We start from the raw sequence: 27,821 nt of genomic DNA, 5'->3' as shown, positions 1-27,821 counted from the left end.
TGATTTGGTTGGTTGCCCACCTTAGTAAACCTGGTTTGGTTGGTAGACCACCTTGGCAAACCTGTTTTGGTTAGTAGACCACTTTGGCTAACCTGGTTTGGTTGGTAGGCCACCTTAGTTAACCTGGTTTGGTTAGTTAGACCACCTTGGTTAACTTGGTTTGGTTGATAGACCACCTTGGCTAACCTGGTTTGGTTGGTAGGCCACCTTAGTTAACTTGGTTTGGTTGATAGACCACCTTGGTTAACTTGGTTTGGTTGATAGACCACCTTAGTTAACTTGGTTTGGTTGATAGACCACCTTAGTTAACTTGGTTTGGTTGGTAGGCCACCTTAGTTAACTTGGTTTGGTTGATAGACCACCTTGGCTGACCTGGTTTAGTTTGTAGACCACCTTGGCTGACCTGGTTTAGTTGATAGACCACCTTGGTTAACCTGGTTTGGTTGATAGACCACCTTGGCTGACCTGGTTTAGTTTGTAGACCACCTTGGCTGACCTGGTTTAGTTAGTAGACCACCTTGGTTGACCTGGTTTAGTTAGTAGACCACCTTGGCTGACCTAGTTTAGTTGGTAGACCACCTTGGCTGACCTGGTTTAGTTAGTAGACCACCTTGGCTGACCTGGTTTAGTTAGTAGACCACCTTGGCTGACCTGGTTTAGTTAGTAGACCACCTTGGACCACCAGTTGTTTCAAACGGCTATGTTCCTGGAGTTCCTCATAGTTATGTTTCTCATGTAAAATGACAAATATTTGAATTTGATGTTCAAAATAGATGTTCAATTTAATGTAAAGATTATCTTCAAATGACATACATTCGGCAATATACAATTGTGACATTTGTAAAGAATATTGCTCAAACATCTAGGCAAGAAAATACAGTAACGACTTTATGGGGGGAAACAATCATTGAATTTACACAGCGCATTTACTCTGGAAATATGTTTTAAATCGTGACTTTTCTTTTTCAAAGTTAGATTTTTGTTTCGGCACACCAATGAATAAAACACTTACAGGGCACTTTTATAAACAGGCACAATAAAAAGTTAAGTTACAGTATCCTCAGAACGTTTAAATAGTCAAAAATAAAACAAACGTACACACACACAAAGGAGACCTAAAGTCTAGCGGGCGGGTTCACGGTTCCTCTGCCAGGCGTACTGGTCCGTACACTGAAATCTGTAGCGCAGAAACCTCACTCGCGGCTTCATGTGGAAGTCAGCAGGTATCTTCCAGTTCCACATTTTCTGCACCTTTCAGAAAGCGCAGAGATCAGTTCAGAGGTCAAGATAGCCGGACAGACATTTACTAGCTGAAAATTGTGCCGCTTAAGATTTAAAGGGATAGTTCACACAAAATTATTATTTTTTTTTAATTACTTACCCTCATGTCGTTTCAAACCCATAAGACTTTGTCTCTCCAATGACAGCTACACAACTACCACTTTGACGCTTCAGAATGTTCATAAAGAGATCATAAAACTGTTCCATATGAATTGAGCAGTGTAGTCCAAATTTTCAGAAGAGACTTGATTACTTTATATGATGAACAGATTGAATTGTCTTTTTTCACATAAACATTCAACTCACTTGACATGCGAGAACCAATGAGGCTCGTGTAAAACACCACGTTTGAGCTTCAACAAGAACCAATGAGGATCATTCTCGTGTTACGCATCACGTTTGAGCTTCAACGAGAACCAATGAGGTTCATTCTCGTGTTACGCATCACGTTTGAGCTTCAGCAAGAACCAATGAGGTTCATTCTCGTGTTACGCATCACGTTTGAGCTTCAGCAAGAACCAATGAGGTTCATTCTCGTGTTACGCATCACGTTTGAGCTTCAGTAAGAACCAATGAGGATCATTCTCGTGTTACGCATCACGTTTGAGCTTCAGCGAGAACCAATGAGGTTCATTCTCGTGTTACGCATCACGTTTGAGCTTCAGCAAGAACCAATGAGGTTCATTCTCGTGTTACGCATCACGTTTGAGCTTCAGCAAGAACCAATGAGGATCATTCTCGTGTTACGCAGCACGTTTGAGCTTCAGCAAGAACCAATGAGGTTCATTCTCGTGTTACGCATCACGTTTGAGCTTCAGTAAGAACCAATGAGGATCATTCTCGTGTTACGCAGCACGTTTGAGCTTCAGCAAGAACCAATGAGGTTCATTCTCGTGTTACGCAGGTTCCATTGATCTTCTGTTTATGTTCACTGATCAATCTATATATTTGAATAAAAGCATTAATTAAATCTGTTCATCATATAAAGTGATCAAATCTCTTCAGAATATTTGGACTAAACCGCTCAAATCATGTGGATTTAAAACTTTTTGAAACATCAATGTGGTAGTTGTGTAGCTGTCAATGGAGAGACAGAAAGCTCTCAGATTTCATCAAAAAGATTTTAATTTGTGTTTCGAAGATGAATGAAAGTCTTACGGGTCGACATGAGGGTGAATAAGTAATGAAAGAATTTTCTTTTTTTGGTGAACTATCCCTTTAAGCTTTTGGTGTGGTGTGCAAACTCATTGAGCAGTTTTCATGAAACACAAGAAGGACGGATATCTGCAAACCCTCTGTTAATCTATTCTTCCGTACACTATGTGCTTTCTGTCCCATATACACCAGCGTTCAAAAGTTGGTACGATATTTTTTATGTTTTTGAAAGAAGTCTCTTCTGCTCACCAAGGCTGCATTTATGTCTTATCCAGACCGCAGACATCACATGATCCTTCAGTAATCATTATAATATGATGATTTGATACTCAGTTATTATCAATGTTGGAAACAGTCATGCTGCTTCATAATTTTGTGGAAACATATCTTTCTTTAGTAGTCTTTGATAAATAGCATTATAACAAATTGCATTTATTTTAGAAATCGTTTATAAATGCATTTACTTTTACTAAATAAACTAATCAATTTCTTTCAAAAACATTTTACTGAGCCCACACTTTTGAACAGTAGTGTATCTTACAATAATTCCTTATCAACAAGCCTCTGTATCATTTATGATTTATTTCTGAGATGATTTGGACCGTTTGTTATGCCTCTTCTGAATATGTGAAGTTCATAAATGTGATATTTCAGCACGAGACGATGTGCGTGGAGAGTTTCAGACCCACCTTCAGGACCCTGACCAGATGTGTGGTACTGTTCACCTGCTGATACTGGACAGAACAAGCAAAACAGAGAAAAGAGAAGAGCTGTTGAGCATCTGTTCATCATCACAGCATCTCAATCAGACATTAACATTCATTTTTTCACAAGGTTGTGGACGACAGGCTTCCCTGACAGATTTGACATGGCGGTGGAGGTGAAAGCAAGATACGGATCATCAGAGAATCATAATTCATGCGACTAAAGTGAACTCCCAAGAAGCTTACCAGCTGGCTGTGTCTGTTCCGTAGCACCAGGTTGGCCTGTTAGAGGAGAACATGACATGCTCAGATCAAAACAACCGATTTGAGGAATTCACCGTTATAACAGGTTTAGAGACTTAAAACACATTTGACATGAATATATTTCCTATATATATATATATATTTATATATTCATACACACTGATCAGGCATAACATTATGACCAGGTGAAGTAAATAACACTGATTATCTCTTCATCACGGTTCCTGTTAGTGGGTGGTATACGTTAGGCAGCAAGTGAACATTTTGTCCTCAAAGTTAATGTGTTAGAAGCAGGAAAAATGGGCAAGCGTAAGGATTTGAGCGAGTTTGACAAGGGCCAAATTGTGATGGCTAGACGACTGGGTCAGAGCATCTCCAAAACTGCCGCTCTTGTGGGCTGTTCCCGGTCTGCAGTGGTCAGTATCTATCAAAAGTGCTCCAAGGAAGGAACAGTGGAGAACCGGCCACAGGGTCATGGGCGGCCAAGGCTCATTGATGCACGTGGGGAGCGAAGGCTGGCCCGTGTGGTCCGATCAAACAGACGAGCTACTGGAGCTCAAACTGCTCAAGAAGTTAATGCTGGTTCTGAAAGGTGTCAGAATACACAGTGCATCTCAGTTTGTTGTGTATGGGGCTGCAGATCAGTCAGGGTGCCCATGCTGACCCACTAACCGCCGAAACACCAACAGTAGGATTTTATTTGCCCTGCCACAAAGCAAAAACGGTTCAGGAATGGTTAGATGAGCACAACGAGTTTGAGGTGTTGACTTGGCCTCCAAATTCCCCAGATCTTTGAATCGAGCATCTGTGGGATGTGCTGAACAAACAAGTCTGATCCATGGAGGCCCCACCTCAAAACTTACAGGACTTAAATGATCTGTTGCTAACATCTTGGTGCCAGATACCACAGCACACCTTCAGGGGGCCAATGGAGTACATGCCTCGACGGGTCAGGGCTGCTTTGGCATCAGAAGGGGGACCCAATATTACGTCATAATGCTATGCCTGATCGGTGTATATACAGTATATCAACAATACAGTAAAAACAGTAATATTGAGAAATATTACAATTTAAAATAACTATATTATTTTATTTTTATATATTGTAAAATGTAATTCATTCCTTTGATCAAAGCTGAATTTTCAGTCTTCAGTCATATGATCCTTCAGAAATCATTCTAATATTATGATTTGCTGCTTGATTATTGTTGATTCTCAATTATTAATCGGCTCTTATTGTTATCATTGTATCATTGTTATCATCATTTTTTTTCAGGATTATTTTATGAATAGAAAGTTTTAATTTGAAATAAAAATATTTTGTAACCTTAAACATGTCTTTACTGATTTAATGCGCCCTTGATGATTAAAAATATGTCTTTATAGTGTGTGTTTTAGTTGTGTGTCACTCACCTGTTCCCATGGCGTCTGTCTGTGAGGAAACCCCTGTGAATGGATCCCCTGTGACTGGAGTTGAGTTTAAGAAAGGGTTGGTTTATTTTGAACTTTTAATAACGCTGTAAAACAATTTCAGCTTTGTAAGCAAACCCTTGCAAAAATTGACCTTGGTAATCATAGTTTCCACCAAAATACCATTGTTATTGTACTGCAAAATCATATGGAATCTCCTTCAAACTGGCCTTCAGTGTCTTTCTGTCATTCTCTGCAGAAACTATGTTTACCATGGTATATTTTTTATAAGGGCAGCTTACCTGGATAGTCTGTCCACCTGATGAGACAGATGTTTTCAAACGTAATTTACCTGGTAAGTCTGTCTGAACCATGCTACTATGTGTCTCTGAGGCATCTGAAAATTTGACAAGAACATTGATATGCCAAAAAAAAAAATCATACAGAGATTGTTAAATCAGCTCTTTATTGCCTTCACAGACAGGGCTTAGATTAAGCCAGGATTAGGCCTTAATTCAATTTAAGTAGCTTTTATAAACATATCTTTAAAAAAATAAAAAAATAATAACTAGTGTGCATCATAAGACAAAACAATGACAGTAACATATTTTAAAGATCTGTTAGTGCCAGTTGCTTTCAGTTAAAACTGCTCAAACATGCATTTTGGGACTAGCTTAAGCCTTGTCTGTGAAACTGGGGGATACGCTTTTATACATACGCTTGTGTATATGTAAGGGATAATCCATGGCTAGCTGTGCATTAAATGATTTTAATGCACAACGTGGAGGCAAAGAACCACCGATGCAAATTGTTTAATGCACAGCTAGCCGTGGATCGATATCCCGCATCGAAAAATTAAAGCAGTTATTGATGTTTGCAGCGTGATATTTGACTGGAAGTGCGGTTATTTTCATCAGTTATGGCTCATCAGATCTAGCATTCTGCCCGCTTTGAATCAGACACAGTGATAAAGACCTTCGTCTGAATTAAATATCCAGTGAGAGAGATAGATGTGCGTGTGAATGACCTGCGTCTGTGCAGCGTCTCTACTTAAAGTCCCCATGAAATCAAAATTAATGTTTTTGTCTTTTAGTATATGTTAGCCTTACTGTTATCTATAAGTGAGTGTGCAACAAAACAATGACAAAATTCGCATCCATGATATAAGCATTCAAAACTTAGTCTTTCACTTCCACCAATATGGAAGACTTCCATCCCCTCTCATCAGATTTTCTGTCCAATCAAATGCTCTCTAGAATCGGAATCCCCGCCTCCTACATTATAAACAGACGCTGATAAATCAGTCACTTGTTCACAAATTTACTATTTTCTACATGGTGCACTATATAGGGGATAGGGAACGATTCAGATGTTGTAAATATGCAAATAAAGTCTGGTTTGACTTTTGTGTCACGTGAACCGCCACAGCTCTGTTCCAGAGTCACGACAGCACAGAGTGGATCATGCGATCGAGTCGGTCCAAAGTCACGACAGCACAGAGCGGATCATGTGAACGAGTCGGCCCAGAGACACGACTGCACAGAGCGGATCATGTGAACGAGTCGGTCCAGAGTCACGACAGCTCAGAACGGATCATGTGATCGAGTCGGTCCAGAGTCACGACAGCACAGAGCGGATCATGTGAACGAGTCGGTCCAGAGACACGACTGCACAGAGCGGATCATGTGATCGAGTCAGTCCAGAGTCAGGACAGCACAGAGCGGATCATGTGATCGAGTCGGCCCAGAGACACGACAGCACAGAGCGGATCATGTGATCGAGTCGGTCCAGAGTCAGGACAGCACAGAGCGGATCATGTGATCGAGTCGGCCCAGAGACACGACAGCACAGAGCGGATCATGTGATCGAGTCGGCCCAGAGACACGACAGCTCAGAGCGGATCATGTGATCGAGTCGGTCCAGAGTCACGACTGCACAGAGCGGATCATGTGATCGAGTCGGCCCAGAGTCACCACAGCACAGAGCGGATCATGTGATCGAGTCGGCCCAGAGTCACGACAGCACAGACCGGATCATGTGATCGAGTCGATCCAGAGTCACGACAGCACAGAGCGGATCATGTGATCGAATCGGTCCAGAGACCCGACAGCACAGAGCGGATCATGTGATCGAGTCGGTCCAGAGTCAGGACAGCACAGAGCGGATCATGTGATCGAGTCGGTCCAGAGTCACGACAGCACAGAGCGGATCATGTGATCGAGTCGGTCCAGAGTCACGACAGCACAGAGCGGATCATGTGATCGAGTCGGTCCTGAGTCACGACAGCACAGAGCGGATCATGTGATCGAGTCGGTCCAGAGTCACGACAGCACAGAGCGGATCATGTGATCGAGTCGGTCTAGAGTCACGACAGCACAGAGCGGATCATGTGATCAAGTCGGTCCAGAGTCACAACAGCACAGAGCGGATCATGTGATCGAGTCGGTCCAGAGTCACGACAGCAGAGCGGATCATGTGATCGAGTCGGTCCAGAGTCACGACAGCAGAGCGGATCATGTGATCGAGTCGGTCCAGAGTCACGACAGCAGAGCGGATCATGTGATCGAGTCGGTCCAGAGACTCGACAGCACAGAGCGGATCATGTGATCGAGTCGGTCCAGAGACACGACAGCACAGAGCGGATCATGTGATCGAGTCGGTCCAGAGACTCGACAGCACAGAGCGGATCATGTGATCGAGTCGGTCCAGAGACACGACAGCACAGAGCGGATCATGTGATCGAGTCGGTCCAGAGTCATGACAGCACAGAGCGGATCATGTGATCGAGTCGGTCCAGAGTCACGACAGCAGAGCGGATCATGTGATCGAGTCGGTCCAGAGTCACGACAGCACAGAGCGGATCATGTGATCGAGTCGGTCCAGAGACACGACAGCACAGAGCGGATCATGTGATTGAGTCGGTCCAGAGTCACGACAGCACAGAGCGGATCATGTGATCGAGTCGGTCCAGAGTCACGACAGCACAGAGCGGATCATGTGATCGAGTCGGTCCAGAGTCACGACAGCACAGAGCGGATCATGTGATCGAGTCGGTCCAGAGTCACAACAGCACAGAGCGGATCATGTGATCGAGTCGGTCCAGAGTCACGACAGCAGAGCGGATCATGTGATCGAGTCGGTCCAGAGTCACGACAGCAGAGCGGATCATGTGATCGAGTCGGTCCAGAGACACGACAGCAGAGCGGATCATGTGATCGAGTCGGTCCAGAGTCACGACAGCAGAGCGGATCATGTGATCGAGTCGGTCCAGAGTCACGACAGCAGAGCGGATCATGTGATCGAGTCGGTCCAGAGACACGACAGCACAGAGCGGATCATGTGATCGAGTCGGACCAGAGTCACGACAGCACAGAGCGGATCATGTGATCGAGTCGGTCCAGAGTCACGACAGCACAGAGCGGATCATGTGATCGAGTCGGCCCAGAGTCACGACAGCACAGAGCGGATCATGTGATCGAGTCGGTCCAGAGTCACGACAGCACAGAGCGGATCATGTGATCGAGTCGATCCAGAGTCACGACAGCACAGAGCGGATCATGTGATCGAGTCGGTCCAGAGTCACGACAGCACAGAGCGGATCATGTGATCGAGTCGGTCCAGAGTCACGACAGCAGAGCGGATCATGTGATCGAGTCGGTCCAGAGTCACGACAGCACAGAGCGGATCATGTGATCGAGTCGGTCCAGAGACACGACAGCACAGAGCGGATCATGTGATCGAGTCGGTCCAGAGACACGACAGCACAGAGCGGATCATGTGATCGAGTCGGTCCAGAGACACGACAGCACAGAGCGGATCATGTGATCGAGTCGGTCCAGAGACACGACAGCACAGAGCGGATCATGTGATCGAGTCGGTCCAGAGACACGACAGCACAGAGCGGATCATGTGATTGAGTCGACTCAGACCAGAAAACGTATCAGACCTGTTTGAATTCTGCAAAGAATGATATTTTAAAGCGATATGGAGGAGATTAGGAGTAAACTGTGGCTTTACCAAGCTCAGCTGTGATATAAACTAAAAGCTATTGTCGATTTAAAAAAGGGGAGGTGATTTTAGATATGTCTTTCCCTGTCTAACTGTTTCAGTGGAAATTAATTCAATGCATTGAATAATGCTGTGCATTTCAAGGAACTTTAGTGGGCCATTTAAAATAAAGCAGTAAGTTGAATTACTTCAAAAACTATGATGTTACCCCTTGTTGTGTGTGTGTGTGTGTGTGTGTGTGTGTGTGTGTGTGTGTGTGTGTGTGTGTGTGTGTGTGTGTGTGTGTGTTTCAGTGCATTAATACAGGACAGTGATTAAACTGACTGGAGCTACATGTGCAATAAACAGTATTCAGACCGACCAAGGTGTGTGTGTGTGTGTGTGTGTGTGTGTGTGTGTGTGTGTTTGTGTATTAAACTAAAGGTAACTCACCTGTGAATCCAGTCCCAGTCGCATGAACAGAATCTGCTTTTCAGAAACACACACTACACATGAAACCCTACCCTGAGTGATAGACTGACACGTGTCTCGATGTGCTGGGGAAACGTGTTTACCTGTGTAATTTGGCATGCCGTCAGTCACAGCTAAGTGTCCCTGCCCTGAACAACAGGAAATAGCATGTTTTAAATATTTACTACTTAAAGCACTCATTTATGTGATGTGTTGTACTCACCCGTCACATCTGTTTGAGTCTGTCCTTCAGTCACCGGATCCCCCGCCGCACCTGACCACAAAGACAGCACAGACCAATGCTGCTTACAATCACTCATGGTGGATTTCTGGAATATGTTTGGTAAAATTTCAAAGATAATACCTGCCATATCTGTCTGCAAGTTTCCACCGGTGATACGGTCATGTCCTTTGAGTTGGCAAGACGAAGATTATTTATACAACATATTTCATACACAATGGTAGGCTAACTCAAAGTGCTAATACATAATAAGACTTAAAAAAAAATAATCATAAAACAATCTGTAGAAGCCCATTTGTGCCACATAAGAATTAAAATTATGTTTTTGTATAATTATGAATAAATCAGATTATAGTAGATAGTAAGATAGTAGATAGTAAGTAGATAGTAAGTAGATATTCTGACATAAAAAACATAATTTTGACATTAAAAAGTTTAAATTCTGACATCCTACATTGAAATTATGACTTTAAAAGGCATCATTATTATTATTAGTCATAAATTCAGCTTTTGATATCATAATTTAAACTTTAATCTCATAAGATTTATTCTATTCTCAAAAAGTAGATTTTTTAATATCATAATTATAACTGTCTTGATTTTGATTTAATATGTCATAATTATGCCTTATGTCATAATTTTGTTTCATGTCATAATTTGTATTTTTTAATATCATAATTATTATTTCGATTTTGTCTTCAATATAATAATTATTCGATTTTTTATCTCTTAATTATACATGTAAACTTAGACTTTTTTATGTCATAATTTACATGTTTTAATCTATAACACTTGCCATAATTCTTTTTATTTTTTTTAATTTTTTTTTACATTACAATCACTACAGATGCACAATAAATAAAATTACAACGAAGCAAAAAGAGAGAAATAAAGAAATAAAGATTATTATTTTTATATCTATTGTTATTTAACCTATTAAACTTGTTACGATGGATGTTTTCTTACCAGTCGTGTCAGGGTAAGGGCTGAGGGTGTGATCAACTAGATCAAGCGCGCCAACTGAAAATAAGAAAATGGCATTTCTAAAGATACTAAATAGATTAATATTTGCGCAACAGTGATTGTGTGATGCCACTCACCTGCATCTGGATGTGTGCTGACGGCATGAGGGTCTCCTGTACAGACAAGTAAGTAATTAACTTAACCGTGTTACTTATTATCTCTGTTCCAAAACCTAGAGAGCTGCCGCGACTAACGTCAAATATTTCGTAAGCAGTTTGGTGTTAGCATGATGCTAAGCTAATGACCGAAGCCTAATGAGTATAAAATAAAACACTTAAATATTAGTCTGTTTTAATTGCATGAAACTATTGAATGAATACTACAATATTCACTGAAATAAAAGCAAGTTATGGTAAACATAGAGTTCAACTCCACCATTTTGTTTGTATCTTCTCCACAAATACCTTAGAACAATAATTTTAGTAAAAGTAACGTTAGACTACTTTTTGGAACAGCTCACTAGGTTTAGGACAATTTAAGGTGTATATGGTAAACATTTAACTAATAGAGACCACCTTCTTTTCCAGTACAATCATATTTAAGAGAATTAAGTTTTGTTTTCTGAAATGTTGTTTAAAGGATTAGTTCACTTCAAAATGAAAATTCCTGATAATTTACTCACCCCCATCTTATTCAAGATGTTTGTGTCTTTTTTTGAGGAAAACATTCCAGGATTTTTCTCCAAACAATGGACTTCAGTGGCAACCAAAATGTTGAAGGTCCAAATTAATGCAATTTCAAAGAAAGGGCTTCAGAGGCTCTGCACAATCCTAGCTGAGGACTAGGGTCTTATCTAGCCAAACCATCTGTCATATTCTTAAAAAAAATTATATTTTTAACCTAAATTGCTCATCTTGCACTGTTCTGTGACACACCACATGTTACATAATCGTGTGGAAAAGGTCGCCCGCCCTCGTGTTTACAAAGCTAATACAAGCAAAGACTAATACAAGCATCCTTTAGCATAAAAAGGTTAAACATTGATGTCGGGTGATTTTGAATTTGGAGTGTTTTTAGGTAAAGGCCGTTTGTATTAGTCCTCACACATTTGCTTGGGCCGGTACTAATCCGACGTGTTTGCGTAATCCGTGGCACATCGCAAAGCAGCGCAAGATAAGCAATTTAGGTTAAAATGTTTATTTTTTCTTGAAAATTACCAATGGTTTGGCTAGATAAGACCCAAGTCCTCAGCTGGGATTGTGCAGAGCCTCTGAAGCCCTTTCTTTGAAACTGCGTTGATTTGGACCTTCAACGTTTTGGTTGCCACTGAAGTCCAACTGTGGAGAAAAATCCTGGAATATTTTCCTCAAAAACTTAATTTCTTTTCCACTGAAGAAAGAAAGACACAAACATCTTGGATGAGATGGGGGTGAGTAAATTATCAGGAAATTTTCATTTTAAAGTGAACAAATCCTTTTAATATATGCAAATTAGCATTATCTATTTACACGCACTAATGTCCATACATTTCTAGAAATAAATCTGAACATGGGATACAGCCACTTTGTTTCATTTTGTTGACATATCAACAAAGGTGTGTCTAGTTGAAGATTTTTACAGAGAATCTCTCTTTTTAATCTATCCCTCCATAAATCAGAAAATACTGTCAACACAACAGGCATACAAAATCACCATATTTTAGGCATAACATGTTAATAATAATAAAAAAGATGTCATAGAAGTAGAATCGAAGCAAAAAAACAAACAAAACAAAAACTGACCAATGCATGAAAAAACCCAGATTGATTTTTGGTCTTGACCTAATTTGTTCATTAACAAATTGCTATTCGCAGCTTAGTTGTCTATGAAAATATTAAATAGCTTGTTCCAAAATTGGTTGATATTAAATATTGGCTACCTTAAAGACACCATAGTGTCCTAGCATATTTTTGTACTTTTTTAATGGCTAATATATTTTTTATACATGAATCGTTTTTACATTTTTAATGTGTATATTTACTCATTTTCATATTTTGGGATTAAACTAGCATAGTATTGAACACTAAAGCCACATAACTTCGATTGGGATTTCATGGCGGCTTTAAACCTGCCATGAGAAATATTTTCCGTGTTGCGCACAAGCATTTGGTCAACCCGCGCAACCCCACTGGTTTTAGACAGACTAGCCAAAAGAAGACGCATAAAAAATGAATTATGGCTAACAAATCAATTGAGTTTCGGTGATGTCATGCAGCCGGCTGATATAGTACCAGCTGTGTGATGCATCTCCGTGGCTGCGTCCTGATGGCCCGTTCCGCCTGTTGGGAAATACGGTTGGGAATATTCACATTGATTCCAGGATATTAATCTGTCAATAACATGATGTTGTGATTGTGTGTTGATTAGTTGTGTGTTTTATTGCTAGACACATACTGAGGTCGAGATGAATGGCTGGAAGGTCACCTGTGAACGAATCCAGACACACACTGCAGTTCTATCTTTGTTTATGTTTTATATGCTTTAATAGAGATATGAACGTACCTTTTTGTATGTCTACCACAGGTTTGTGCCGACCGTTTCCATTTCCATTTCCTGTAATGCAGTAATGAATGATGTGTCAATAAAATACCGTATGATGATATTCCTGCTGGAAAAACCGTCTAAACCAGCTTGAACCAAGCAAAAGAAGCATTTGTTTTCCAGAAGGGAAAGGTGAGTTGACATGAGCTTACCGTTTGTTTCAGGCAAATCTGCACCATTATGATCTACTCCACCTTCTGTGAACAAGACAACAGATGAATATCATATGGATGGATGGATGAGAGGGTGGGTGTATGGATGGATGGATGAGAGGGTGGGTGTATGGATGGATGAGTGGGTGGGTGTATGGATGGATGGATGAGTGGGTGGGTGTATGGATGGATGGATGAGAGGGTGGGTGTATGGATGGATGAGTGGGTGGGTGTATGGATGGATGGATGAGTGGGTGGGTGTATGGATGGATGAGTGGGTGGGTGTATGGATGGATGGATGAGTGGGTGGGTGTATGGATGGATGAGTGGGTGGGTGGATGGATGGATGAGTGGGTGGGTGTATGGATGGATGGATGAGAGGGTAGCATATCTGCTAATGGTTACTTTTTATATGGGAATAAATCCACTTTACAATAAGGATCCATTAACATTAGTTCACTACATTAGTTAAATGATGTAGAAGTATTTCTCATTGTTTTAACCTTTGCTAATACATTTTTAAAATCTGTTAACATTAGTCAATGCACTTTGAACTAACAAACTATTGCATTTTTAGTAACAAACATGGATAAAGGTTAGTAAATGCTGTAATATGTTTCTTTTAGTTTGTTTATATGATGTTAGTTAAAGCATCCACTAATGTAAACCAATGAGACCTTGTTGTAAAGTGTTACTGAAGTAGGTGTAGTACCTGAATAGTCTATGAAGGAATGACCCGGATGTGACATTGTGTCAAAGACTACTGATGAATCTGTAAAAATCATTCTGAATTAAGATTCATCACACTTTCCGTTTCAGTGTTTCAAGCCGCTCTCCACCAGACCAGGCTGGATGGTTGGCGAGTATGTCGTTCAACATCAGTTTACCTGTTGTGTCGGCCGGTGATTTTGATTGAGCTCCATTATCAGACGTGCCTGAAGACACAAGTGATTATTTAACCACATATTGAACAGACTCTGTTTAAAGGGCCGTCACTAGCAGGGGAAAAAGTGCTGACGTTTTAGGGGCCCCAGCCTTAGCCCCTCGAAACTCGATTTCAAGGGGATCCACTGCTGCACCGGGGCCCCGGATACGGCCCTGTCTGTTATACTTTTCTTTAAATCTAATGCTAGTTAACAGACAAATACTTTACTTACTGATTGAGTGAGTATAATCACCATTCCCATTGTCAGCAGACAGGTAATCTGGAGCCAGGGAGTCTGATATACAGAACAAGAGATAGTTAGCAAGATACATGATTGGTTTACTAGTAGACATGTTGACTACCGGTATTTAAGTATACATTTGCCTTTATTCACACGATATGGTTTAATCCATCCATCCATCCATACACTCACTCACCCATCCATTTATACACCCACCCTCTCTTCCATCCATTTATACACCCAACCACTCATCCACTCATCCATCCATTCATCCATCCACCCACCCACTCATCCATCCATACATACACACACTCATCCATCCATTCATACACCCACCCACTCATCATCCATCCATACACCCACGCACTCTCTCATCCATCCATCTATACACCTACCCTCTCATCCATCCATCCATACACCCACCCACTCACCCATCCATCCATACACCCACCCTCTCATCCATCCATCCATACACCCACCCACCCACTCATCCATCCATACATACACCCACGCCTCATCCATCCATACATACACCCACCACTCATCCATCCATTTATACACCCATCCATCCATAAATCTACAAACCCACCCACCAACCCATCTATCCATACACCCACTATCCACCCATCCATCCATACACCCATCCATCCATCCATACACTCACCCTCTCATCAATCCATAAATACACCCATCCATCCATCCATGCACCCACTCACTTATCCATCCATCCATCAATCCCACCATCAATCCATCCACTCATCCATCCTACCTTACACCATCCCACCCACCCACTCATTCATCCATCCATCCATCCATCCACCCACCTACCCATCAATTTATTCATTCATCCATCCACCCACCCATTCACCTCATACACCTATCTACAGTCAAACCAAAAATGATTCAGACAATTTACTATTTTCTAAACTATAGCAAATTAGAAAATGTCCGTCCCTCCATCTGTCTGTCTGTCCGTACATCCGTTCCTCCATATATCCATCCGTCTGTCTGTCTGTCTATCTACTCTCCTACACTCATTCAGTAAATTGAGTTATGATTTCAGTGATCAGTCTATGTAATCCATACAGATGCATAAAACCCCAGTGACCTCTCGTGACTCTAAAAACGTCTCTGAAAGTTGTCATTACACCCCCTTTGGAGCCCATGTCAAGACTGTAAGTCTGACAGAGTTTATTAGACGTGTGCTGGGATAATCCCATGGCTACTAGGGTAAAAGCACTCTGAATTTACAGGACCTAAAGGAGAACAGAGCGGCAGCCAGCAGCCATTACCTGGAGGAGCGTCTAGAACCGGGCCGCCACTGGACGGGTGCCCTGGACTCAGGCCAGCGGCTGGAAAGGAGAAGCAGTGAGAGAAAAAAGACAGCTTTGATTCACACCAGTCATCTTTCAATAAATTATTAGGTAGTGAACAGAAACTGGCTGGTTTATTCTGTCAGCGCAGCCCATAATTAGTACAGCGTGACAGCTGGACGCATTGGAGAAAGGCTCTCAGTGCCGTATGTGAGCCGTTTCACAGCATGGGCATAAATGTAAATCAAGTCAATTTAACTAGTGCGGGACGTCCTGTTTGTTACAAGGCCAATGAGATCAGCAGAAAGCCATTCTGGTGTCCGCAGCCCAAAAGCCATAAACATCAAGCCTCTCTGGTTAAGTGAAAAATGGACTGCGTGAAGTAGATGCTTACCTGCCGAATCCACCTGATATGCGAGTCCCATGTGATCTGTTGAGACAGCGTCAGTTACTAGGCATGTGGGCGGAACGTCTGGAGGAGTGTCTAAGAGGTCTAAAAGCGTACCTAGACCGTCTGTTTGGGTGTCTGGACCAAAGCTCTCTCCTATTCCACCTGAAGAGGGAGACATTATGAGTCCAAACTGAGAAACAACTTTCAATATTCCTTCCACTAATGAATGAGAATAAAGGGACGCTCACCCATTAAGCCAACAAGGAAGTCATGGCTTGTTTGGTCTATTATGCCTACAATAGAAAAGTGCAATGTAAGTTCCTACCATATTCAGTATGTTCTGATGCTCATATTATTGACTGACTGATAGATTCATAACAAAATATAATTTGTTTTTGTAGAACCGAAGAGTTGAACTGATGTTTACCTGTAATTTCCAGATGGGGGCTTGTGCCAAATGAATCAAAACCACCTGAGATGTACACAAAACAAAAAGACACACATGTGAGAACAGATCACAGCTGAAAACATGTAAGTACTAAGTACCTTGGATGGTTCTTCCATGTTCATGTTTAAAATCAGGTTTTTATACCTGTTCCTGGTATCTGAGAAGTGCCTGGCATGAAATGATCCAAACCTGCACCAAAATAGCAAAGATATTATTTGTGTTATCTGAATTTGTTGTATGAATAGTCCGTCCATGAAAAACATTGTTTCCTCACCTGTGAATCCTGCTTCTCCTCCATTCAGTAGCTGTTTGTGCCCATTACCTGTGAGAGGAACCCGATTAACGTGACTAAATCACGGATTCTGATTTTTAAAATTCACAATATTGTTTGTTTTGCATTAAAACAACACAATACTCACCGTTAGATTCTATCTCTGGGATTTCTGAATTTATAAGACAAAAATGACACAATATGACATCAATTACTATTTAACAGAAAACACTTGATAAACAGTGCATGTAAACTGTGACGTTTATCACCTGGAGACTCGATTTGAGATCCGTCATGCGGCGTTTCTCCTGATGCAAAAAGACAAGATCTGTTCTCACATAAGTGTGTACAGTATTTAAGAAGTAAGAAATGACCTCCATGATGTACCATAGAGAGATCTTCTTATACACATACCATTTTCATATTGTGGAGCGAATCCCTCTGACCCTGGACACATGCACAGAACATTATTATAACATTAGTATGCATAATTTTAAAGAGGCCATATTTTTACAAAGTTTTTGTGGTTTGCTAGAATAGGTGTTCATGCTTGAATGTTCAAAAATAATTTCAGCAAGGCTCTGTTTAGTTCCTGTCTCTATGAAGCCCTTCCTTCTGAAATTGGTCAACTGCTTCAAACTTGTTTGGAAAATGTCCCGCCCCTTCCCATAACTGCGAGTTTTCAACACTAACTAGCTCAACCAGGCCTTGCCCCTTTATTTTGCATATGCCTTGAATGGGAATTACTTAAATGAGAAATAGAGCACACTGATATGGAGAGTAACTGGAGTGACTTTCTAACTTGCAGACTTTTTTCATGCTGAAACATCAACATTACACAGTAAAAAAAATGCTGGAAAAAAAAAAAAAGCATAATTGGTCCTCTTTAAAGAGGTGATCACCATGTAAATCTTACATTTGATCTTTTTGGTTTAAATACCTGCAGGCTGTGATTGGACCTCGGAGGAAACTACACCCACACCACCTGACGCCTGCCCTGCTGATGGTCGGCCAAACGTGTGGCTGGATGACATTGTTGACCCATGACCTGCTGCTAAGTGGCCTGATGACCCTTGACCTGATGACACTGTGAGATTGACAAAGATATCACATTATGTGGAGTGTGAAAAATTAACCACCACTTTAACATGCACTAGAATATTGAGTGATGCTTTACTTGAGGACTTTATGTATAATGCATTTTCAAAGAATTCAAAGAATGCATAATGTACATTTTAATGCATGAAATCTTTTTTTTATGTGTCATGATAGCCATGTGTTTTAATGACAGTTACACTTTCTAAAGGTGTAACAATAAATACATTTTGTAATTAAGGCTGTTATTACTGTGGTTGCAATTCATGAGATAAAGTATAATTAATGCATTAAAATACTTGTATAATGCATTATATATAAAGGCTTCAAGTAAAATTTTACAGAATATTACAATATTATCAGGCCTTTGGATATATCATGATCTGGTGTGCATAATATAAACAATATGAAATATAATGCAGATCCTGATTGCCTTAACATAAACAGAACAATCTCTTACCAACAGAAATGGACACTGAATGGACTCCCCCGTCTGTGCCTGAAACACATTCAATCTATTAGGCTTCTCTACAGCTGTAAGTTTCTTAATTCTTTGAAATATCCTATTTCGAACAATAATTTACAGGTTTCTGAATGTCATTACCAGGGACTTTTGATCCTGAACCTCCATTAGCACCCGCTCCTCCAGCTCCTACACCTGAGAACAGTTTTCTTGGTCACTCGTCATGTTATTTATTACTGTTCAAAAGCTCGGGGTCAGTGCAATTGTTTCATTTAATACTTTATTTTAGAAAGGATGACCTAAGTAAAGACTGATCATGAAGGATCATGTGACACTGAAGATTGGAGTAATGATGCTGAAAATTCAGCTTTGATCACAGACATAAATTACATTTATATAAATTATACAATATATTTAAATAGCAAATGGTTATTTTAAATTGTAATATTTTACAATATTACTGTTTTTACTGTATTTTGATCCAATAAATGCAGCCTTGATGAGCATTAAAGTCTTCTTTCAAAAACATCTTTCAACCATGACCTCTTACATTTTGAGCGGTAGTGTATTTTAGTTATGTGTAATTATATAATATTATATTATATACATTTTATTATCTAAAATGTAATATTTGTATTGAATATAGTGCATAATAAGCTATTTAGTATTTTAGTATTGCTAGTATTTATGCAATGCCATATGAGAGTGTGTAATTTTCACTTGCTACGTGTTTGTTTTTTTAGGCCAAAATCAGTGACTGGGTACCTGAAGGAACTGTCTCTGATTTGGACCCCTCTTGTCCATTGTAACTTGCACCTGTAAGTGAAATAAATACAGTGATTAGGAAAACTTGTTAGGATGAAAAGAGAAGCATGTTAAGCACAGGTGAAATCAGTACCATGAGAACTTGATCCAGGTGGGCGAGAGTACCCATCTCTACCGTTACTTCCTGTAACACACACAGACGCATTACTGAGAAGCCATTCTTTCTACAGTAATAAAACACTGTTGCACGTCTTAAAAATGCTTCAGTAATCCAATGATAGTGAGTGGCTTAAATGAACAACAAAAACATTATTATATTCTGATTGAAATGCTGGTTACCATTTGCTCCATTTGAAGCTGTTGATGTGCTGCTTGATGCTGTAATGATAAAAACACTATTTACTTTCTCTATTTATATTGGACATCAGAGAGAAGATATCAAAGTCAACTTTACTGTTATGTTTAGCACATTACATGGCAATAGATAAAAAAGAAGACTACAGTAAATATGGACAATAGATATTGACAATTTCTCTGAACTTTGGCGAATGTTCTAGCAAGGGTCTTTCAAAGTTATGAATGAACATTATTACAGTAATATTAATAGAAGTTTGTTTAAAGTTAGTCACCAGGTGTAAATAGCAACTGGATTCTGAAAATAACATATTTTCTTAGCGATAATTGCTATTCACACTTGTCATACTCATTCAGTAATTTCTATGTTATGCTATGGCTATCAAAGCCTCGTGTTACCAATTAGCAAGTTAGCATTTACTGAATAAGGTAGTTAAAGCTAGCCAAATTTCCACTACAAAATATTTAAGTTGAGAGTGCATGTTTATTTTAAGTTAAATATATTAATCATCAAGTTAAAAGTAATTAAAATGAATGAGTACAAAATCTGCCAGTTTCTATCTGTGTTTAAACTTATTTAAGCCTTGCCAGTTTAAATATTCAAGTGCAAAATGTTAAAGGGTTACTTCAGCGATTAGCATATGCCTTTGTATCAGTAGAAACCCTGGAGAATATTCAAATTATTGTGCTTTCCCCCCTCATATCTCCCTGAGACAAGAGATTTATGCATTTTATTTCTGGAAAAATTCCTCCTATGATGCAAAATGACGATTTTTGCATCATAGGAGGAATGTTTGCCCAGAGGTTAAAGACTACAGCCAGCAGAGAGAGCTATTTCCGCATGTTTTGAACTCGCGCATGAGGATGGGAGATAACACTCAGCTGGCAGGGAGAGCTCAGCTTGCAGACAGGATCATTTAAACGGAGCTATGGTGAGCAATGTAAGTCTTTTAACTTCTCAAATTCATTTCTATGAAAGTTAAGCTTGCAAAGGCATGAACTGAAACGCGTGCCAGACTGAACTCGCGTTAATTGTAGTGTCTCTAACTCAGTCACAGTAATGAAGTTGGTGGTGTTGGGAATGGCCTCACAGGGCAGCGAAGCATTCTGGGAATTGTAGTCTTTCATCCCCATGGGACAAAAATACATTTTCTGTCTTTTCTCAGTCTAGAAAGCACCAAATTCAAAAATAATTTCACATTTCTACTGCATTGATGACCCAGTTTAAATACAGATTCATCTTCCCAGCGCTGAAGTACCCCTTTAAAGAATTTGTATGCGTGTTGCGAAAAGATTTGTGTGTGCACTCATCTGAAGTGTGCGTATTCGCATCTAAAACGTTCTTTCTAAAAGTCTTGCATTTTAACGGGCAAATTTACACAAAAACGATGTCAACATTCCTGTCTTGGTGAGTATCCTAGCAAACATAGTAGGTTATGTCTTAAGTGAACATAAACAGTCGAGAAAGACAACGCATGTTTAGAGTATCAGTGTACTGGATCCGTGCATTCACGCTTAAAGTGACAGCAGCCTAATATTTCTGCTGTCTGTGTTTCTAATGTTAATCAAACAACAAAAGACAAGGAAATCAATAGCTTTTGTAAATTTAATATTGATGAATCTTTGTTAAATTTATACATTGAAGATTATACGCAATGGTATTTTACATTTGATGACTTTATTCACATTCTGTTACTGAAAACTACTGTCAGATACCTAAATAACCTGAAAAGCACTATTTATATTATTTTTGTATCTTTTGTTGTTGCATTTATTTGCGCTGTTGCTTTAATTTTATTTGACAGTATTACTTTTCCCCCCTTGAACATAGCACATACTGAAACTGTGACACTAAAACTGAACCGAGAGTCATTTTAACTGTTCCACCCCCAGTATATAGCCTGGTCTTACCAGACTCTCGTACATTTCATTTGTACAGAGAGTCTGGCCACTCTCCATTGACAAGCGTTTATTTCCGCGAAGGCGGGAACACTGTTGAGGTTTAAAACTGTTGGATCTACCCTGAGCCTCTCTGGATCTGCCATAACCAATCGGTAACGTTTGGTCGTGACGTATGTTACGCGCCCTTCGCCTGTTTCACTCAAATCCGTCAAAATAAATGTGCAGGCCACCTCAGTGATAAAACCATAGGATAAAACCTTAAACTCGTGCATTCGGATTGTAATTTTATTCACGCCACGGTGGACGGGAGAGTTTTGTGATCGGGATTTTAAAGAAATACAAGTCTAGAAATGGATCCAAACGGTGCTCTTCAGTGGTCAAAAATGATTATAAACAGTGAATTTTGAAGAGATATATTATTGAACATTCTAAAGTAACATTCCCATCAAGTTTGCAAAATGGAATGTTCCCATAACGTTCGCATAACCAAGAATTTCTTTTTTTGTTAGCTGGGGAATTTTCTGCACAGGGTCAGTCGGTGTTGCTTTTCTAAAGTAGGACTTGTGTGAAAGTTTTGCCCCTGTTAGATCAGGTTCACACTTACAGACTTGGCCAGTTTGAGTGCCACCATTGAGTTTCTGACCTGGGAAACAAGAGCAAAGGTTTTGTCAAAAGATGTATTGGGCTTCAGAAACAGAAAAGCGAGGCCTGAAAAGTGGCCATTGAACTTTCAACAAATTCACCTTTCACCAGAGGCCATGAGAGGCTAATGCACTCTGAACAGGAGGTTTTAAAGAACTTGTTATTGCCTTATCGAGTAGACTTTCCTTACCGTTTGGGGATTCGCCCGCGACGCCGCTGCCAGGAGTCATACCTTGGAGAAAAACAGCCCTTCAGTCTAAACAAGGTCCCGAAACGTCGGCCCCCACAAACATACCCTCATACTGCGCTAGGCCTGTGTTTTCCACGGGCCCGTGCACCTGAAGCGGCTGCTGATGTTTCGTCTTTCCACATTTATTAATAAATCGAGCAATGCCGTTCAGCCACTGTGGCACAATCCCCACATACCTGATCCCTAAACCAGATTATGTACTGATTGACTTTGCTTACTGAGTAGGGTGCACCCAGTGAACTATTTTCCAGTGCTGAGAGGTTCAGTGTTCTCTGCCTCCAGCTCTAAAGAGGATTAGCTTCACCTTACCCAAGCCTTTGGGTGCTGCAGTGGCTTGCTGTGATCCGGCTCCTTTGGGAAAGAGGGAGAGGAACAAGAAACATATTCTTAAGATTCCCAGAGATCATTTCTCACAGGTCAATCAATCTGTTTCGGCCAGGTGTATGGCCCTCTGAAAGGACAAATGCTCTTTTAACATGTGCTTAAGGGGCTTTGCGTCAGTTATATACACTTTAAGTGGCTTTTATAGGCTTTTATGAACATTTTAGATATGATTTTAGTTGTTTTTATCGCTTATAAACATGTTATATATTATGTAAAATATCCGTTTTTGGTCTTTATTTACATTTGTAATTTATACTACTGGAATATTTGGGGTCAGTAAGATTTTTAAAAGAAATAATCCTTAAACTGATTAAAAGCAACTGTAAAGACATTTATAATGTTACAAAATATTTCTATTTCAAATTGTTTCCAACAAAGCAAATCATCATATTTGAATGATTTCTGATCATGTGACTGACTGAAGACTGGAGTAATGATGCTTGCAATTCAGCTTTAATCACGGGAATAAATTACATTTTACTATATGCATATATTCACATAGAAAATTGTGAAAACGTTTTTTTTGACATCGTAATAATATTTCAGAATTGTTATAGTATTTATGATCAAATAGAGCCTTGGTGAGCAGAAGAAACTCTTAAAAAAAAATCTTACAGACCCCAAACCTTAGAACGGTATAGTGTATATTATTTACCTTAAAAAAAGTACTGTGGTACCATGGCTGTCAGATGGTTATACTATGGTATTCCAGTTAGATCCAATGGAAAACTTTGTAAATACTATGTCAAATTACATATTTTGGTATGATTGAAGAACTATATATGTATGCGCTATCATGTCCAAAAGAAACATATGGTAGCATGCTACTTTGATATATACCATGATACTATATGACAACCATATTTATGTAACATGGTACTTTTGAATCATAAGGGTCAAGGCCAAAAATCTAGATATTGAAATTGGTCCAAAAGCACATACTATAAGAAATAATACCATTGTACTTTTTTGTAAGTTTAATGGCAAAAGCCCAAATGTATATAGCTCAGCCTCATTAAGAAAGCAAATTTTTTTAAGCAAATTATGACTCATTATGTGATTATTAAAGATGACTGAGGTTTTGCAATGGTGGTAAGTTGTGAACTTGTCACCCACCCTTCATATGCTGACCTTTGGAGTCATCATCATCTGTAAAGAAAAGGGAAAATCGATACAGTTTATAACAACCGCTCCTTTGTTTTGCCCTTCTCCTCTTTCTGTCCTGAACCCTTTACAGATCTGCTGACTGTTATCAGAATATAACACGAGTCCACTGAGTTTAGGATTCAAATGAATAAGGCTCTTTTAATTTCCCCCTAGAAACTTTGGATTATGTTGCTTTACTCACTTTAATTGGGTTTATGAAGCTTAACGGATTTACAGAAGCAATTCAATTTCACTTTTAAAACTGTTTATCATGAATGTTATAGTATTAACTTCTTATTTTGTCCTTTTGCAGGATCAAATGCTGTCAAATTGCCCCCAGTATGAGCTTCTTGATGTGATACGATCAGCTCTCATTGGGACGCTGAAGAAGTAACATCTAAAAGACCTTCATCTCCTACCCTCTTCCTCCTCTGACAGTTCTTCTTCCCCTTCTTCAGCCTCGAAGTCATTTTCCTCAGGCTCCTTATCTGTCCGGAGAAATAATTCAGCAGTGGGCGATTGTGTAAATAAGTGCGGGCGCTGTATGTTAAACACAAGAATGTGTCATTAAATGCAGTCCTCTGGGAGAAGAGCTCGTACCTTCAACAGGAGCCGTTGATACAGTGGACACCAGAAACACAACAGCCACTGAAGCAATTACAAGATTTCTGTGAAAGCAGAAAGATAAGAGTCCATGGTGAGCAAACATGAACCCCAAAAACAAAGGTAGATGCTTTTTAGGGTATATATCACACTTACTAAACAAGAAAGGAGCAATTGCACATGCATATTCTCAAAAACAATATTATCAAAAAATGCAGAATTTAGAAAGTATATTCAATGGTTGGGTTTTTTAAAAACACAAGTCTAAAAACGATACTTAGCACAATACATATTTTATGTTAAAGTGTTGTGATATTTAGAAAGCACAGGTATAATCAGACTAGTATATCACTAAAGACTCCAGAGTAGCGCAGATTTTAAAATAACCAGATATAAGTCATATACAAATAACATTAAATTGCAAGGATACTAATTATATTTTTGTATGGCACTGCGGTGCTTGCAACACCAAGGTCATGGGTTTGATTCCCAGGGAATGTGACAAATGTGATAAAAGCATCTGTCAAATGCACAAATGTAAAAATCCTCATACAAGCACCTTAATAAAACAATCCACGGCTCTTTGCTGATTATTAAGCTATCAATTGTTCCACTATTATCAATGAAGTAATTTAATTAAGAATAAATTAAGCGTCATTGACTTACCGTGACAGCATCTTTAGCACAGGTCTATGTTGGAAACTGTGCAGCAGACATAAAGCAACCAGCAAACGTGCTTTTGACTTCCTTATGCTTGACTGGGCACCAAAATACATTTTATACCCTTCCAGCCCCCCATCTTGTTAAGGGGCAGGACTTTGATGTCTAACCCCAGCCCCTGCCATTCAAACTACTCCCTCTGAAGAATCAAACCACAGGTGAGTACCGTGACATTTTATGATTCATAATTCATATTCTGATCAGATCTGCAGTGTCCGCAAGCATCAACATGCAGAAATGCTAATGAATATCTACTGTACATTGGCTGTTGAATGATGATGATAATGATGAAGCCAAAGTTTTAGATAAAAAAGTTGTTATTTATGGCATGTCCCATCATTCTTTTGGGCCAACAGGCAGCGGTGGCAGCTCAGTAAGGCAGCTCAGCCAGTGGAGGGCACAGCCAGCCTACAGAACATCACAGCATCCACAGGAACTCAGGCAGGAAGTTACAGGTTTTTTCTCATCTGTGCACATGGTCCTGCACACGGCTAGTTCAAGATCAGAGGTTTCCAGATGGGTCGAACATGCTTATTTTGGGATTTAGCGCTTAAATAAAATATTAGCCCATATATACAAAGATGGATGAGTGTTTCATTACGATCTTTTATTTTTTTTTAAAAGGTCTCTTCTGCTCACCAAGGCTGCAATTATTTGAGAAAAAATACAGTAAAAACAGTAATATTCTGAAATATTTGTATAATTTAAAATATCTGCTTTCTATCTGAATATATAGTAAAATTTAATTTATTCCTGTGATCAAAACTGAATTTATCATCATTACTCCAGTCTTCACTGTCACATGATCCTTCACAAATCATTCTATATGATGATTTTCTGCTTAAGAAGTATTTATGGTTATTATCAATGTTGAAAAAAGTTGTGCTGCTTCATATTTTTGGGCAAATTGTTTCCATACATACAGAGAAATGGCCACGTTATGTTGATTATATGTGACAGTTAAGGCATTTATAATGTTACAAACAATTTCTATTTCAAATAAATGCTGTTATTTTGAACTTTTGGTTCTTTAAAGAATCCTGGAAAAATGTGGTTCACCAATTTCCGACAGTTTTCAACATTGGTAATAATAAGAAATGTTTCTTGAGCATCAAATCATATTAGAATGATTTGATTGAATTCTAAATTGTGCTTCATTTTTTTCAAAAAACATGGTAATGCCATGGTACTTTTTTATAAGGATGTACAGGCTGGAATTTTTGCCCTTTGATTGAATGCAATCCAAAACCAAGATAATATCACAGTACTTTTTGTGAGGGAAAAGTGCTCACATTTGCCTGGTGAAAATGTGATTTGCTGGTTATCTGGTCAGTTATTTGATCTCCCAGCTTGACCAGATGACAAGTGGCCAAACCCTCTCTAAAAACACAATCAAACCTGACTGACCAGTTTTAAAGCCAGCTAAGACTAGCAATCCACTTTGGTCTGGCTTTATTTATGCATTTATCCATACATTTGAGTAAATGAAACCAGTGATTGCCATATCATTAAGGAAAGAAAAGAATGGGAAAGCCAGTAGAATAAGGAATGGCTTGTGATGTGTTAATGGATTAGCATGGCTCATTCAGGTACTGTTGCATCCGTATGTTGCATAAGCTAATGCTCCTGTCCCACAGCAGTAACTGAATCGCTGGCAGCTCACAGGAAGATTGCATTCCTGTAGAGCGTGCCAGTTCACATCAAGCCTGTTTTACAATGTAACGAACACCAGCAGACCTTGAAATGCATTTCTGTGATAAACTCGTCCTGATGAGCTAAATGGACGTGTGTCGTAGAAAAGCTAATGAGCTCTTCAGCTAAACAAGCTTTCTTTGTTGTATTGTGAAATGTGATCTGTGTGTGTGTATTTTGATTGATCTGTAATGTTACAATGATACTGTGTGTTTGGTGACAGCTAAACGAAAATGTATTTAGTATATATTGGTCAAAAATGTCAAAAATGTACATTTGCCCATAAACTGATGGCCAACCCCAACTTTCAAATGCTATCTTTATTTTTTTAAGCTCAACTGTCACAGAATGGAAAGCACAGGATTGTGGGATATCGAAGGATTTGAAGGATACATCTATGCTGCCTTCAAAAATCCATCAGATGAAGGTCTCTCAGGAAACAGGGAGAGAAGCCAACATTGCATTCAGACATGCCTTGACGCCTTCCTACCTGGAATACGTCCTCAGAGTCCAAAGGCAGCATTTTTCAACTTTCAAAATGCATGCAGCCATACAAATATCTAATCAGCCAATCACATGATGGCAGCAACTAAATGCATTTAGGCATGTAGTCATGGTCAAGTCGATCAAATTGAGCATCAGAATGGGGAAGAAAGTGATCTTGAACATGGCATGGTCGTTGGTGCCAGACCAGTTGGTCTGAGTATTTCAGAAACTGCTGATCTACTGGGATTTTCACACACAACCATCTCTAGGGTTTACAGAGATCTGGGCAGAAAAGGAGAAAATATCCGGTGAGTGGGAGTTCTGTGGGTGAAAAAATCTTGTTGATGCCAGAGGTCAGAGGAGAACGGCCAGAGTGATTCAGCTGATAGAAAGGCAACAGCAACTCAAATAAGAACATGCTCCAACCGAGGTCTGCAGAAGAGCATCTCTGAACGCACCACACATCCAACCTTGAAGCAGACTGACTAGTAGAAGACACACTGGTGCCACTTTTGTCAGCTG

At 39.7% G+C, this 27,821-nt stretch overlaps 1 protein-coding gene and 2 long non-coding RNA genes across 13 annotated transcripts; 2 read left to right on the top strand and 1 right to left on the bottom strand.

Moving 5' to 3' along the window:
- Positions 1-756: 756 nt before the first annotated feature.
- Positions 757-25,137, bottom strand: si:ch211-80h18.1 (uncharacterized protein LOC555593 homolog). Of its 11 annotated transcripts, XM_067426298.1 has the most exons (41): positions 25,068-25,137; positions 24,399-24,466; positions 24,218-24,286; positions 23,769-23,801; positions 22,578-22,619; positions 22,209-22,250; positions 21,981-22,019; positions 19,460-19,498; positions 19,254-19,304; positions 19,121-19,171; positions 18,497-18,550; positions 18,353-18,391; positions 17,738-17,884; positions 17,212-17,244; positions 17,067-17,105; positions 16,946-16,969; positions 16,801-16,848; positions 16,671-16,715; positions 16,506-16,550; positions 16,327-16,371; positions 16,193-16,240; positions 16,082-16,117; positions 15,667-15,726; positions 14,366-14,428; positions 14,096-14,143; positions 13,921-13,980; positions 13,209-13,253; positions 13,018-13,068; positions 12,910-12,939; positions 12,747-12,794; positions 10,614-10,649; positions 10,480-10,533; positions 9,637-9,681; positions 9,496-9,546; positions 9,377-9,421; positions 9,255-9,290; positions 5,167-5,211; positions 4,818-4,871; positions 3,387-3,422; positions 3,126-3,170; positions 757-1,251 (listed from the first exon to the last, which is right to left on the bottom strand). In XM_067426298.1, the coding sequence occupies exons 1-41, from the start codon at positions 25,076-25,078 to the stop codon at positions 1,217-1,219; spliced, it is 1,935 nt and encodes a 644-aa protein (XP_067282399.1). In that variant the 5' UTR covers positions 25,079-25,137; the 3' UTR covers positions 757-1,216. The 11 variants fall into 11 exon arrangements, with proteins under 11 accessions (XP_067282399.1, XP_067282391.1, XP_067282392.1 ...); XM_067426290.1 differs by having other exon boundaries at positions 16,082-16,240; XM_067426291.1 differs by having other exon boundaries at positions 9,255-9,287; positions 16,082-16,240.
- On the top strand, positions 10,528-14,156 carry LOC137048233 (uncharacterized). Its single transcript, XR_010899347.1, has 3 exons — positions 10,528-10,661; positions 13,039-13,188; positions 14,028-14,156. It is a non-coding gene; the product is annotated as an uncharacterized lncRNA (long non-coding RNA).
- On the top strand, positions 16,517-18,494 carry LOC137048234 (uncharacterized). Its single transcript, XR_010899348.1, has 3 exons — positions 16,517-16,609; positions 17,744-17,886; positions 18,359-18,494. It is a non-coding gene; the product is annotated as an uncharacterized lncRNA (long non-coding RNA).
- Positions 25,138-27,821: the final 2,684 nt, after the last annotated feature.

This window comes from Pseudorasbora parva, chromosome 19 (assembly GCF_024679245.1).
Source record: "Pseudorasbora parva isolate DD20220531a chromosome 19, ASM2467924v1, whole genome shotgun sequence".
Taxonomy (NCBI): Eukaryota; Metazoa; Chordata; class Actinopteri; order Cypriniformes; family Gobionidae; genus Pseudorasbora; species Pseudorasbora parva.
This window is presented reverse-complemented; position numbering and strand designations above follow the sequence as displayed.

Bases quoted from the DNA above. Each gene is read 5' to 3' on its own strand.
- si:ch211-80h18.1 (XM_067426290.1), bottom strand. The intron at 17,245-17,737 runs GTATTTAAACCA...GCATGTGTCCAG, and splicing joins GGTCCAATCACAGCCTGCAG to GGTCAGAGGGATTCGCTCCA. The intron at 14,144-14,365 runs GTAAGTAAAGTA...TTGTGTCTTCAG, and splicing joins TGATTATACTCACTCAATCA to GCACGTCTGATAATGGAGCT.